This window comes from Onychomys torridus, chromosome 1 (assembly GCF_903995425.1).
Source record: "Onychomys torridus chromosome 1, mOncTor1.1, whole genome shotgun sequence".
In the NCBI taxonomy this organism is placed as follows: Eukaryota; Metazoa; Chordata; class Mammalia; order Rodentia; family Cricetidae; genus Onychomys; species Onychomys torridus.
The window spans coordinates 86129954-86144729 of record NC_050443.1 but is presented as its reverse complement, the minus strand read 5'-3'; the positions used below and the strand labels follow the sequence as shown (position 1 = coordinate 86144729).

Sequence of the window (14776 nt, the reverse complement as noted above, 5' to 3'; positions counted from 1 at the left end):
TATCAAAAACAACACCAACTCCCAGGCTCCTCCCTGGCCCCGTGAATCAGCCCCTCTGAAAACACACCCACTTCAGGAGTCTGTTTTTTCAACAAGCGTCTTGGATTATTCTGATACCTAGTCAGATTCAGACCATGGGAAGGGAGGGAGTAGTCAAAACAGAATTGTGGGCTGGAGAGATGGCTCTGCAGGCAAAGGCACCAACTGCACAAGCCCAGTGAACCAAGTTCAGTTCCTGGAACCCACATAAGGAGCCAGATGTGGTGGCACACATCTGTATCCCAGCAGTTTTGTGATGAGACGTGAGGCAGAGACAGGAGACTCTCCAGAAACTTGAAGGTCAGCTAGCCTGTAATGAGGAGGCAACAGAAACAAGAGAGCTCCAGCTTCAGTGAAGGAAAAGGTGAAAACCAACCACCCTAAGTTGACCTCGGATGCATGCACAGACACAATGAAATTGCTGCTTTTGTTTTGCTTTTAAGTTTAAAGACTCAAAGAATCTGACACCAAGTTCCATCTTCCATACGAAATACAAAATGGGGAAGGACTTTCAATATAGTTTTTGGTTGCGTCAAGTAAGACCCCAATATAGGGCCAGGACAGCAGAAAGCCCCCAACCATGACCACCCAGAAAGCATGCTGAAGCATGCTGGACACCCAAGGATGAGTGAGGCTGCAGCCCCATAAGGAACAGAGGACAATGGAATGGGCTCTCTGAGCTCTGCTTCAGTCAAGACACAAAGCTGAGGGAATGACTCACTGTTGAAGAAAGACGTGCCATGGCAAGGCCCGACAGGAAGGAGACAGGAACATCTGACCCTAGTCCTGTTTCCTGTCTTCAAGTATCACCCCAGCAGTGGAGAGCCAAGGAGCTGAGCAGAACCTATCACCCACCTGCTTTAAATCAGAACAAAGGGTGGCCTGCCAGCTCAGAGAAGGCTAAGCTTTGGGTCAGAGTGACTCAGGGAAGGCCCTTTCTTTTTAACCTCTCTAACCCTCTGTCATTTCTAACAGAAGAATAGCAATTCCTCCCTTAGGGAATCTGAAAATAACAACACGCACAGAGCCCAGCCAACAGCTTTTAGCAGACAAAAGAAGCATAGAAACATAACAGGCTAGGTCCACAATCAAGAACAGACCCTAGATCCAGAAAAGCACACCACAGGCTGCATCTAGAATATCATGCCTATTTGTCCCAGAGCACAATTGAAGGAATCCATTGTGAACTGAGTGCTTTCAAGTCTGCTGATCCACATACATACACACCCACAGAGGAGAAGATGATGCACAGTTCTGAGAAGAAAGTACTTACAGAGGGCTGGAGGACTCAATTCTAGAGTGTTGGGAATGGGAAGGACTGACTCATTCCACAGGAGACAAGGCTAGCAGTCTGAATGCAAGGGTGACTGTGATATAAGGAACACTCTGGCATAAAAAGCCTTAGTTTGAGGCCAGGGACCACAGTGAAGAGATGCTGTGGAAAAACTACTGTACTTGTGGAAAGGTGCTGGGTGTGTGTGGAGGGAAGAGGTGGTCATGTTGAACTAAGTGAAGTTTCATAAGATTGTAATTATGATCAAAGGTGTGGGAGAGCTAGTTTCAACCTGGTATGTGTACTCTTTGTAAGCACTCCTACATCTCTCATCTTCCACAGTAAGCAACTCAATGTCTTAAAGCATGAATGATGAACCAGCAGCATCCACAAAGAAGGAAGTGGCCACTTACTTCTGTTATTTAGAGATAAGTGTGAATGACTTTTCTGAAGCTGAGGCTGGAAGAGTGATGGCTAGGCCCCAGAGCTTTGCCAAGGGGCCACAAAACAGAAGGGACTGTGTGTCCAAAGCATTGGGACAGAAAAGCAGGCAGGAGACATTTGCTCAGTAATCTCCATGGCCCGAGGAATGGCTGGCTAACCAAAGCACTAACTGTCATAAGTACAGAAGGGAAGCCTTTTACCAAGATATGGGGGTACAGATGAGGTCTTTCTTCCACAAAGAGTTAGAAGAGCAGAAATGTTCCATTCTGTTATAGTGGTATGAAGGTATAAAGAGCCTTCTCAAGGCGCATATAGTGAAGCCTTGTGTCTCCTTTGGAAGACAGAGGAGACTGAAGGACAATGCACAGTACATCCCCCTGACAATGCTATAGATGGTGGTTGGGTGGGGCTGACACTAATTATAGGAATCTTTAGTTTACCATCGGCTCAGTATTGGTCTACCAGCCTAGAACTGTAATCACCTGCCACAGCAGCAATCTAGGAGAAAATGGGTTTCATGGAATTTTTATAATATAACTTGTTCACTGAAGGCAGACTGAGTGCACACCTGTGTTTTTAACTGTGGCATCTCAGCACAGAAGAGGAGTGTTGCCAACATTCTTCTGTGCAGGTTACACCTTCTATATAGTAACTAAGCCTAGACTTCTTCAAAGATTAGTTTCTCTGAGCCTACAAAGCAGAGGTGATCATGGTAAATGACACACCACAGACAATGGCTGAGAAAGTGATTTATGCATATGGACTACACAACAATGGAATTTCCTCTTCCTCATTCCTTAACTCTTACAGTTAACTTATTTTAAGGCTACAAAAGCTGTACCTTGTTAAAATACTCTAGCAAATGTTACAACCACGGATAGGCAATAAAGATAAAAAAGAATGTACCTTGGGCTCTCCCACCAGGGACAGCTGGTTCCCATCGACACACTATGGAGTGACAAGAAGGATTCGAACATGAGGAGAAAAAGAAAGCTGTGTTAGTCACCACCAGCACCTCAGAACCACCTGCCTGTTTACATCTGATGCACTGAGATGTAAGTACACTGCCCCATCCTTCATGTTAGAGGATCACCACTCACAGCAGGAAACAAGCCACTATCTATCTAGCCAGTGAACAGATATCCTGGGCAGTTGCCAGAAGATTGACCAATGGAGCAAGAGGCATATGGCCGGGGATTGGCTCCTGCCAACTCCAACTTCTGTGGCTCTCCACCATGTCACTCTGATGGAGATCAGGGGGCAGTATGAGGCAGGGCTCCAGAGGCTCCTTCAGGGCAGGACTTTGGGCTTAGTCATTGCTAAGCTCAAAGCCTTCCATTGTTCCCTCCAACACTGGGCTCAGTCACATGGTCAAGTCCATTCTTACAGAGGGGACCACAAAGCCCTTCTCAGATCTTTCCAGACTCTTTTAAAGCTACCTCTCTAATGCTCTAGATTATCGCAGGCTGTGTTCCTGAAATCACCCACTTTACCTATGTTATTCCTTCATTCAGAACCCTTGCAGAGAACCCAGAACACTGGGGAGAGGAGGCCAGAATCCTTTGGTCTTCTCTGGCTTGATGTGGTATATGGCTCGAACCTTGTTCCTCCTCCCATGTTCCCCAAAACCTGCTTGTGCCCGCCTGTACATCCCAGCACTGTGCTGGGCCTAAAGAAGTAACTCAGTACTTGACACAGCCAGTTAATGAGCTGACCTTATCCCCAGATTCACGTCTCAAGTCTTCCAGACTACAGGAGAGTTTCTTCTGAGCCCTGGATAAACATAGAAAAAAAGGGCTCATAGTGACCATGGAAGGAGTCACTTGGTGACACTCATGCACAGAGCATGTCAGATGCCTAACCAGAAGCTTGCCTTAGGCTTGGAGTAGGTAACCCCTATGTAAGATAAAACCTGGGGAAAGCCTGGCCCAACAGTGAGTGGTACTGATAATATATGACTACTGGGTCTCCCAAGGGAATCCCAATCACAGTGTCTGCAAAGTCAAGTGGAGGAAAAATGCTGGTACTGGCTTGTCTTTAAATCTAAGTGATCTGGGCAGGAAGCTGCAGCATTGCCTAGGATCCTCCAACCCTCCATTCTGGCTGTACCTGCCCTGAGTAGTCAGCTCAGGAGACTCATGTCTTCATAGGGGCTATTCTTTTGAGGATATCAAATGCACAGTAAAGGGGTAAAGCTACTAGTGGCCACAGAGGAAATGGAGGGATGATAGCCAACGAGTCCCCTGACTAGGTCTTTTTTCAATGTCAGCCTATGGGAGAGAAATCCCCTCAGTAGCCACGAGAGGTTGGCTTGACCCTGTGCCCAGAACCCTGTGGCTATGCTCACCACACCTGCCAGTCACCATCTACCTTCTGAGACCCAAGAAGAGAAAGATGTTCAGTTCTCCTACCTAGTCTCCAGTGATTTCTGCGGCAAAGGAGGTGGCCCTGGGGAGGGAGAGCTGCATCGTGGTGATACCTGTTTCACAAACAGAAGAGCAGCAATGGAAGGCAGTTACCTTTTCGGAACCAAACTTTCCCCTTGATGACTCCTCTGAGAAAAATATTTCTGCTCCTGGCTACAGCCAATGGTAGGTACACTCATATGGATGTTTTGCTCTTTCAAGAAATCCTCATCAGGGATCAAAGAATACACCAAGCTCTGAGAGACACGAGGCATATCAAGCCACCAGGGTCAAATCACCCTTTGTCCCTAGCTCTAGACCTTAGACATAAGTCCAGGTCCCAGCAGCAGACTCCCAAAACTTGGGGGCTGTCATTGCCTCTGTCCTTTCATAGCTTGTCTCTTACCTTCTTTCATTTAGTGGGTCACTACCCCACACAACCTAAAACACCCCCTTTTGGCTTAAGTGAGCCAGAGTCAAATTCTGTGACTCACACTGAGAGGACCCTAGCAACACAGTCACTCAGCAAGCGTCCACACCGTCTGTTGCCTGCCAATCCTATAGTAGGAATGAAGCATAATCCACACCGGGAGGCAGAATGATAAGCAAGGATAAAGGAACTATGCCACCTGCTGTGGCACTGACACTAATGAATTAACATGGGAAGGGGAGGAAGAAACGTCCCCCTCCATGGGTAGACTGTGACATGGCTTCAGAGGGGAGGACACTGGGATTAAACGTTGAGAAGTGAGCAGGGGTTTGTTAGGAAGGTAAGAAAGAAAACATCATCTCAGGGTGAGTCTGAGACAATGAGGATGATAGGGCACAGTTCAGTCTTCACTGAGGCACTGACCACAGAACCCTGTCTTTTCCCTCAAGCCCCAGGTCTTTCTGGCTTTCTCTAGGAAAATCTCTAACATCATAGCACAGGTATTAAAGACCAGAGCTTGCTGGTCAGACAGATCTGGGTTCAAGTCCCGTTCTGCTACCCACCTACAGTGTGACTTAGAGAATATTACTCACCCTCTCTGAAACAGCCTTATTGTAGTAAAATAAGGGCCCATATTGGATGTCATGAGAACTGCGCCATTGTGCCATGCACACTGCTTGTAGCAACAACCACCAGACAAACTGAGTGAGTCCTGAATACTGCTCAGATACATACAACTACCAGCAACAAAATGTACTTTATTGAGTCAATCATGGGGTGGCGTGTCACTGGAGGACATTAGATCCTTCTTTAAAGAAATGATTAAGCTGAACTGTTAAATAATCATTTTCAGTTTGATCTTTCTAGAGTTCATGAATCTTTTAGTTATGATGCAACCCCTACCCCCCTCCCCAGGCCTCAGTCTATGAACATGTTTGTTTATTTGTGTTTAACCAAGTTCTAGAGAGTGATACAGTAGGATCATATTCTAAAGCAAAGAGAAGAAAATCCATGTGCCGGTTAGAGGGGCTGACAACAGGCATGTGTGAGGCAGGAATACATTGCTATGGAAGGCGCCTTGTGTCTCTTAATGGTCAAGACAGATTCACTCATTCATCAAATATGTTGAAGTCCACTGGGAGTAAGTCATGACAGTAGAGTCTGGAGCAGCTTTGTAAACAAAACTAAACAAAACACTACCCTTGTTCTGTGCTACATGCCAGAGAGGAAAGATAAACAGAGAGCCAATTAAAGAGGAAAATTCTTGCCCTCCAGAGTTCCAGTGGCCCCCATTCTTTTCCTAGCCAGAGCTCAGGCCTTGTTCCCCACACCTTCTTGCCAGAGCTTGAGGACCATTTCCTGGACTGAACTATTCATCAGTTAAGATGCTTAATGGACAGGTGCCTGTCAGATGCCTCTCTAGGTCAAGGCAAGCTCCCAAGGACAACTGAACCCCATACTGTGGGAGGAAGTATGGTACCTCTTGTTTCAGTACTTCCTCAGGGTTTTTATTTGTGGTGTTCCATTTTCTGAAGCTTCCTTCCATTTCATCTTCATTGATTGAGAGGGTTCTCTCCGAAGGCCCTGGAAATAGTAAAGCAGTGTTGATAAAACACCACTGTGAGACTTTCTCAGAAACTCATACCACAAAACCTTCATGGTGTTTGTTCTTCATTAACAAATACTGAGGAGGATTGCTTTAGCTTGGGGGTTTCACTTCATCTTGTCTCAAAAACAAAAATACTAAGACACATGTAAAGTGCTATGGTTTGAGTATGGGATGTCCCTGTTTGGTTCTCAGATGGCATTGCCGTTTTGAGAGTCTGTGATGCCTTTCAGAGGTAGAGTCTCATTGGAGGACGTGGGATGCTGAGCTGTATGGTGATCCTTGGGTGGGGGGATTACTGCTCTGCCCATTTCTGTCCAATGTTTCCATTTCCTGTCCATCAGAATATGAGGAGTCCCTACATACTCCTGCTGATATGGCATGCTGTGTCTTTAAACTCTGAGCCAAAATAAATTCTTCCTCTCTAAGCTAGCTTCTTGTTGGGTATTTGATCAGACCAAAAAAATAATTACTACATAAAGGGACATTAATAGTGTGATTGGGAAAATTCTTCAAGACATGCAATCAAGGGCTGCCATGAAGGTCACTCACTTTAAGGTCAAAATTTACCCTTGGAATAGAGGTAAGCCACTTCTTGCTTCCAATTTTCTTATTTCTTGGTTAAGGGCAATCAGGTCCTATGAGGTATTTGGCCCAAGATCACAAAGAATTATAGAGAAAAGAGGCTGAGGCATTTGTGTGGAGCTTGGTAGATTCCTTGAGCAGGAACCAGTCAGTTCCTATCCCAGCAGAGACTCTGGTTTGTTTCCAGAGTCAGTAGCTCCATCAGAATCAGATACCCTTCAAACAACCTTCCTGTGCAAAGTAACTGCTCCAGCAGGATCAGCAATGCGAGCCAGCTCTACTGCACGAGGCACATGTGCACACTGTGCTCATAGGAATATACATGCTGCTTGTATGTGGCCTTGTTCTACGTGGTAAACATGAAATACATGACTTTCTATGGCAACCTGGGCACCTGGAGACTCATGGAAGTCCCCAAGGTGTCTTCTCCATCTGTAGGGAACTTCAGATCCTGTAAGAAACTCACAGGCTCTGAGGCCCATGAGGGCTCTGACCGACTCAGTATGATTCCTGTCCTTGTCTCTAAGGTGGATCCTAAGAAGACAGATTGGAGTCCCTCTACTGGGGAGGATGCCCAAGAGCTAAACTAAATGCTGTATTTTCTTAGGCAGTCCCTATAAGTTTCATTTGATGAAATTTCCAGGAATCACCATCTGCACCATCCAAGAGTCTACACACAGATCCACTCTCCAGTACATCTCCAATCAGGAGACAAAGGATCTGACAGCAGAATTTCTCCTGTCTCTGATACAGTAGATGAAATATCTTCTAGGGGAAATGGGGTCTTTCCTCCTCCTCTTACCCTGAGTTGCCATCATAATCTCCTTCGCCCTTAGGTACTGGTTCAGTAGCCCTGTAAGCTCCTCTATCCGACGGTCCTGCCATGGTACAAGAGCAGATCAAGATTAACGCCACCACGAGTCCCTAGTAAACTTCATTTGGAACACAATGAAGAAAACCCATATAAGACCTCTGAGGACCCCCAAAAGAGAAAATCAGGGCCCAGCTGGCCCTAATGGTCTGCCTCCCGGGCATCTATAGACACTCTGTGAAGTTGTGGGTCAGCAGTCACTGACACCCTTGCAGAGGTCCCCATGCTGGCAGAAGTACAGCTCTCTGCCTCCTACTCTCCAAAAAGAGCCTGCATGAAGAACGCCTCTGATTCCTGTGTCACTCTCTGGAGCTACACACGTAAGACATATCCCTATCTCCTCACCTGTCCCTTGGTAGTCTGAAGTAATTTACACAACAGAGCACATTACAAGAAAGGACCCATTCTTTCAAGGCTACAGTCTGGGGACTTAGGTCACACAGCTCCTGGACTATATGGGTAGCTCTGCTATCCACTTGTGCAAAATTATCCAAGCATTCTGAGTCTCTTTCTTTAGCTGAGAATGTGGGGATGTGATTCCCAGAGACACTATTTACACTAAGTGCTTCTCTATGTAAGGATGAGGTTACTATATGATTATGCAGGAATCAGATACAAAGAATGTAAGGTACCAGGATAAACTGACCCACTGCATGCTACTAAGTATCTCTATAATAGTTCTATCAGGAGGAGTAAATTGCACACACAGGGGCTGTTGCTGAGTTTTCCTAAGAGTTGTGACATTAGTGAGGATGGGGGTATTTTTCAGCACACCACCATGAATAGGCAGGGCTCTAAGCTGCCTTTGGGAGATTCAGTTTAGGTAAAGTTCTCAGGCATATAAACAAGTACTAAAGTTGAGTCTCTTGTGAAAAGCTGTTATCTTAACATATCTTGCCAATGATATCATGCCATTGTCCAATAGAGCAGAGACCAGAAGGGACCAAATCAGTTTTGAGGTGCTTGCAAGGAAAGGACAAGGTGTCACAGTGACTGTCTCACCTTATCCTCATTGGCAACCAGCAGTGTTTCCATCCCCATCTTCAGACGGTGGATTTCTTGGTCTAAAAGAATTGAGGTATAGAAGGAATTATTTGTACAAATTGCTGACAGCGATTGCCATATGCTGATGACCCTCAAGTTCAAACATAAAGATTGACAAGTGAATGTGATTCCTTTTTATTTGCTGAAAGAACCTGGGATGGAGTCATGCACAGTGAGTCTCATTAGACATTTATTGGATACATTTGTGAATAACCTAGTGTTTTGTCTTCTCTTTCTAGATAGGTATCCAAGGGCAAAATAAAAATATCATTTACTCAAAAGTGAGAGCGAGGAATCAAAAACCTTTCATAAACAGCATCTGCTAAGAACATAAATATTCATATTCTATGTAAGCATATGCTGAGGCTCCTGACTAGTTTGGGGGAAGACCATGCAGTCAGACGAACTAGAAGCAGAGGAAAATTTCATAAAAGAAAACTCAAAACAATTTATGGACAATAAATGGCCACTGGGCATTATACAAAGGTTTGGTAGTTGGTTAAATTTACAATTGTAAAATCTGACTAAAGAAATGTTTACATATGGGCATGGAGTTACAGGCCTATAATCATAACCATTCATGGCCGAGGTAGAAAACCCAAGTTCTGAACCCTGTCTGGGAAACTTATGAAGACCCTAGTTCAAAATGAAAAGTTTTTTTTTTCTTTTAAAAAAGGGCTAGAGGTATGGTCTAGTAGCAGAGTAATATGCCTTTTATGCACAAGGCCTTGGACTCAGTCCAAAACCAAAAGGAAAAAAATTAAGGGGGAAGGGACAGCAAGATGGCCTCATGAGTAAATGCTTGAGCCTGATAACTTGAGTTTGAGCCTCAAGATCTTCATGTTGGAGAGAACTGACTCTCACATATTATGCTCTGATATCCACATACATAATGTGGCATGTGTGCACACACATACACACATAAAAAATAAACAACCATAATAATAAAAACATCAAAAACAAAAGAAATATTTAGATTTAATAATAAATACACAAAAGCAAATGTTATGGTTAACAGGGAGCAATGCCACTTCATTACAAATACACAAGGGCTCTGTGTTGGTCCATGGTAGAAAAACAATGGCTTTCTCCAAGTTTAGACTCAATGGGGCCAAGCCTGGCTTCTTCCCAAACAGGCCTGAAGTGTAAGAGTAAAGGCCAATGCCTGAAGAAGAAAGAGACCATTTTCAAGATTCTCAGAGGTTTTGGAATTGGCATGAACCTGGATATGTTAAAAAAAAAAAATAACTTGTGCTTAATCCTAAAATGAGATAAACAACAGGAAGAGATGTTGAGTAAGAACAGTACAAGAAACAAGGGATCCCAAGTACAGAGATCCTGTTTCCTCGGTGATAGTTAATGAGAAATAGCATCAGGGTATGTGTGGACTTTGTGTGAAGAGTTACTGGAGCTCATTCTCAGAGTGAGTGGAGTCTTAGGCTTCCGATACCAACATCAGTTCTGCCACTCAGTTTAGGGGTGTGTGGCATGAGGGTAGGGTAGGAGAGAAATTTCAGATAAAGACTGTTAAAGCTGGAGGCACTGGTCAGAACCCAACCTGACTGGGCATAAATGACAGCGTAAGCATGGGAAGGTTCCTGTGAAAGGGTGGGAAGGGATAAGCCTGATGGTCACCAGTATCTTTTTCAAGCTCAGTCACTATTACAAGGCTATAGAATGTTCTCACTCCAGCTGGAGACCCAAGCCAGGCAATGCTGAGGCCAGGATAAGGCTAGACAGTGGCAGCAGCCAAAGGACTGACCTTGCTGGGCATCCAGGTAGCAAGTAGGGGAGCTGGGATGTGTGCGATCTTTCTGTATCCTTAGAGAATTGCCACAAACATACTATGTATGTTAAGAATATTTGAGGGTTTCTTCTGTTTTTAATCGATAAGATTTGAACTCCCCATGGAACATCCAGTATCCATTTCACTTACTCAATGACTCAGTTTTAGGGTGGGCCAAATAATGTGCTAGGCTCTAAAGTGTTTTTAAACAAAGAAAAATCCTTATCTCAAGACCTCCCAAAATACAGCACTGCTAAATTATAGTATGAGCTATGTTGGGAACAAGAGGCTGCTGAACTCTAGAATAACAGGACCAGAGTTACCCACTTGAAGTTGGGTGACCAGGAAGAGCTTCCTGGGAAATATTTAAGTAGAGCTCTAAAGATGGCAAGGAATTGACTTTCTTTTGTAACCTCAGGGCCTTGTACAAATGTCAGGAGGGATGAAATGCTAAGCTTCCTCTTTGGTGGTAACACCGAAGCAAGGCCTTTTAATCCAATGAAGTCAGATGGTTTTTAGGGAAAAAAACTCCAGAGGGGGCTGCCTGGAGCTGCACAGAGCTTCAGTCAACACTGTGAGAAAAGCCTTCAGAGCTAAGTGTTCTAGATGAGGGAGAGGCATGAAAATGATACCATATCAGAGCTCAGTTTCACTGGCAAGCACGCATGTACACATTAGCACATGCTCACACACACAAATGCATGTATGTGTATATTAGCACACCCACATATGCAAGCACACACAGTCATCCACAGATACATGGCCAAGAGCCTATGATAATGTGTTCTGTCACAGTCAGTTTACTTACCTCGCTCTGCATGGTCACTGTGGAGCGCTGCACTCCGGGACAGTTGGCTGTGAAGACGCTCAATTTCTGCATCTTTTAGGGCCACCTGTTCTTGCAGCTGGGCTACCTCAGCCTGAAGAAGCAAGAGAATCCCTTCCAGGTCAGAGAGACTACTAGCTTATAACAAAGCACCTTATATCATAGCTCAGAGCCCATCGGGCCCCAAGAGGAAGGCGAAGTGAAGGATATAGGTAAGGAGTGAGAGTGTAACTCCCCTCCCCACTGGATGGAATCCTGCAGAACAGTCTCACTCACCTACCTACCATCTCCTCATTCCCTTACCTGACCAAGCTCTTTCTCTTCACTGCTCTGTAAAATTAAAACCCAGGTAAAACTGAGGCTAGGAAGCTGGGATTGCATAGCTGGATCGTTGATTTTGCATGTGGTCTTTCCTCTTCCAAGTTAAACATACTCATTTAGATATGCCATTGTAACAATTATATGTAGCTCCATCTTTCCACATACTTGGAAATAGAGTGGAAATCAAATAACTACTGTTGATTTTGAGGTTATCCAAGAGTTCCCTCCTTAGATACTCTCTTTTTCTGCAGTCAATGCTTTTGGCCAACCTCCAAACACAGTTGCATGTTTGCCCATGCGTACACATAGAAGCTTTAGAGTGTGCTCAGTATGTATACTTTTTTTTAAAAGGGAAAGCACATAAGCACACTGCACACAAATCCATATATACACACACTGGCATTGGCAATGGGCATTCCCACATGTAAGCCTAAAGTTACAATTCACACACAGCACTATGCATGGTTACCCATGCTTTCCAGACTCTTTAGAAAATCAGAGCTCTTTCTGTCTCACCCCAAGAGGCTCTTGAACCTAGAACCTCTCAAGTCCCAGTTGTGTGACCTTAGACAAGTAACTGTACCTTTCCTAGTCTTAGCTAAATAGTGCCCACTTCACGGCCTGTAGGAATACTACCTAATATAACTTATGAGTGACTAGGTCTAATAATTATCACATATTACAGGCCTAGTAAATGCTGCAATCATAGTAACAGTTCTTTTCCACCCTGTTCCTTCCCTTAGGAAAAAGCTCCATTCTGAACATAAAACCAAGAAAGGGGTTAGAACTGAGCTTTGAGCAGAACATACAGCAAAGGCATCTACCCTGCCCATGGCCTGCTATGTAGGAACCTAATTATATTCCACCTCTGGTTGTCAGAGTATGATGGGGGCGGGAGTCGGGGGAGGGCAGCAGCAAGTCAATCACTGGACAACAGGCAAGAATCAAATGAGCAATGGTCCTGCTGGCGACTCTTCTGCCTGCCAGGTCTTGATCAGACTGAGTACCCACCCTGCAGCCACTGTTCTCACTACTTACAAATCTCATGTAGTCCCATAAGAACGCATGGGAGAAAGCAAAATTCCTGAAAATACTGGGAGAAAACAGGAGCAGTACATGACTCTAAGTGAAATCAGCCAATAACTGACTGTCCAGGCAAGGATGCTGTCTTAGTCCATTCTATTACTGTGAAGAGACACTATGACCAAGACAACTCTTATAAAATAAAACATTTAATTGAGGGCTTGCTTACAGTTTTGGAGGGTTAATCCATTATCATTATGGCAGGAAGCAGACAGGCATGGTGCTGGATCAGTAGCTGAGAGCTTTACATCATGATCCACGGGCAGCAGGCAGAGTAAGAAAGAGACTGGGCCTTGCATGAGTTTTTGAAAACTTAAAGCCTATCCCCAGTGACACACCTCCTCCAACAAGGCCACACTTCCTAATCCTTCCCTAAACAGTCTGGCAACTAGGGACTAGACATTCAAATACATGAGCCTATGGGGGCCATTCTCATTCAAACACAATAGATGCCAACCTGAGACCATGTGTTCCAATGCAGAAGGTGCTTCATACACCTCAGTCTCCATGCTTCATTACAGGACATCATCAGCCAGCCTGTTGCTCCAATGCAGAGTTTCACTTACTCACCTAGTCTATTCACATGCAGAACTCCCACTCCCAGCCTGCTGCTCCAATAGAGAGCTCCAGGCACTCCAAGCTGCATGCTAGTAGTATGTTAATAGGATAAATGAAGGCCACTTTTATGAGACTCAACCCTTCTAAACGGTTCTGAATAAACCTTTCCTGACATCCTCTAAAGGACAGAGATGGAAAGGAAAGATAGGAGATAAAAGGTCAGATTTCCTTCCTGTAAAGCTTGCGATGGAGCCCTGTCCCTCTACTCTGGGCCCTACCTAGAATCAAGAGAGCCAAGTCTGGCTATCCCATCCAGCTTACTGAAATGGGCAGCCATGAACCATCATTTGGGGTCTACATGTCCATTGGTTTATGGATAATGGTGCCAATGGTTTCTGACAACTCCAGCCTTAGGATTCTCAACTCAAATGCATTGCATTTCCACAAGTCAGGATATTCTTTGGAGATAATCTCTCAGCTTTTCTTGCATGGTTCCTTGCCTGTGGTTCTTTACTGTGGACAGAATGGTCTGTTAGAAATCCAATGTTGATGCTTATCTGTTGGTCTCACAGAAGACTTCAGTGAAGTGGGCCTACTGAGATGACAGAGTGTGGCACCTGGCACTCAGTGGTCTCTTCTCTAGATGAGGCCACTGACATACTATGGATCCTGTGTTAGTTACTTTTCTATTTCCGTGACAAGACACCATGACCAAGGCAACTTATAGAAGAAAGAATTTATTGGGGACTTACAGTTTCAAAGGCTGACTCTGAAGAGATACTAGCCCACTAGAGCATGTGGCTCTGGCAGGCCTTGCCCTTCTCCCCCATTCCCTCTGCCTTGCTACAAACTGTTAGATTATATTCCTAAAGCTAGCCACCAAGGTCTATTCCCTTATTTGACATGTCTTCCTCCTGAGGCTGACAACCAAAGACCAGCAATCATAAGCACCCTTTGGTTCACCTAATTAACATGCCCAATTAAAATTAAACACCTTATCCTAACAAAGGGGGAACCCTTTACCTTTATAAACCACCATTCACCTATGTGCCTCGTCTGTCTTCTCTCTATCCAGAGGCAGTCCTTCATCCCTCCAGGACATATATCCCTGCCCCTTTTCCTTGTCCCCTTCCCCTTCTCCCTCGTCCTCTATCTCCTTTACCACCACACCCTAGCCCATTCTAACACAGACCTCCCCTTTTCCTCTTAAGAATGACACCTGCATGGTCATATGCTGCTGTTTTTCTGCCTGAGTCAGAAAGCAGTCACTTAATTTTTCTTCACTGCTTAATAAAGAATCTCTCTGTAAAAAGAGGTGTTTAGGTATGGTTTGCACCTGATCTGGGGTCTAGAAGTCAGCTCCTGCTATGCAGAAGTCCCTTCAGACTCCATGGCCATGATGGCAGGGAGCATGGTAGCAGACAGGAAGGCATGGCATTGAAGCAGTGGCTGAGAGCTTATATCATCTCCGTAAGAATGAGGTAAAGAGAGATAACTAGGAATGG

General features: G+C 44.8%; 1 protein-coding gene across 9 annotated transcripts in view; it reads right to left on the bottom strand.

Moving 5' to 3' along the window:
* Nucleotides 1–14776, bottom strand: part of Ppfibp2 (PPFIA binding protein 2) — a 163068-nt gene that overhangs the window by 22855 nt on the left and 125437 nt on the right. For all 9 annotated transcript variants that reach the window (XM_036188683.1, XM_036188722.1, XM_036188662.1 and 6 more), the window contains 7 exons: nucleotides 11292–11403; nucleotides 8656–8717; nucleotides 7585–7660; nucleotides 6072–6175; nucleotides 4168–4235; nucleotides 3472–3529; nucleotides 2663–2704 (listed from right to left, as the gene is read on the bottom strand). In XM_036188683.1, coding sequence (XP_036044576.1) covers nucleotides 2663–2704; nucleotides 3472–3529; nucleotides 4168–4235; nucleotides 6072–6175; nucleotides 7585–7660; nucleotides 8656–8717; nucleotides 11292–11403 — 522 coding nt within the window. The remainder of the gene's footprint in view (nucleotides 1–2662; nucleotides 2705–3471; nucleotides 3530–4167; nucleotides 4236–6071; nucleotides 6176–7584; nucleotides 7661–8655; nucleotides 8718–11291; nucleotides 11404–14776) is intronic.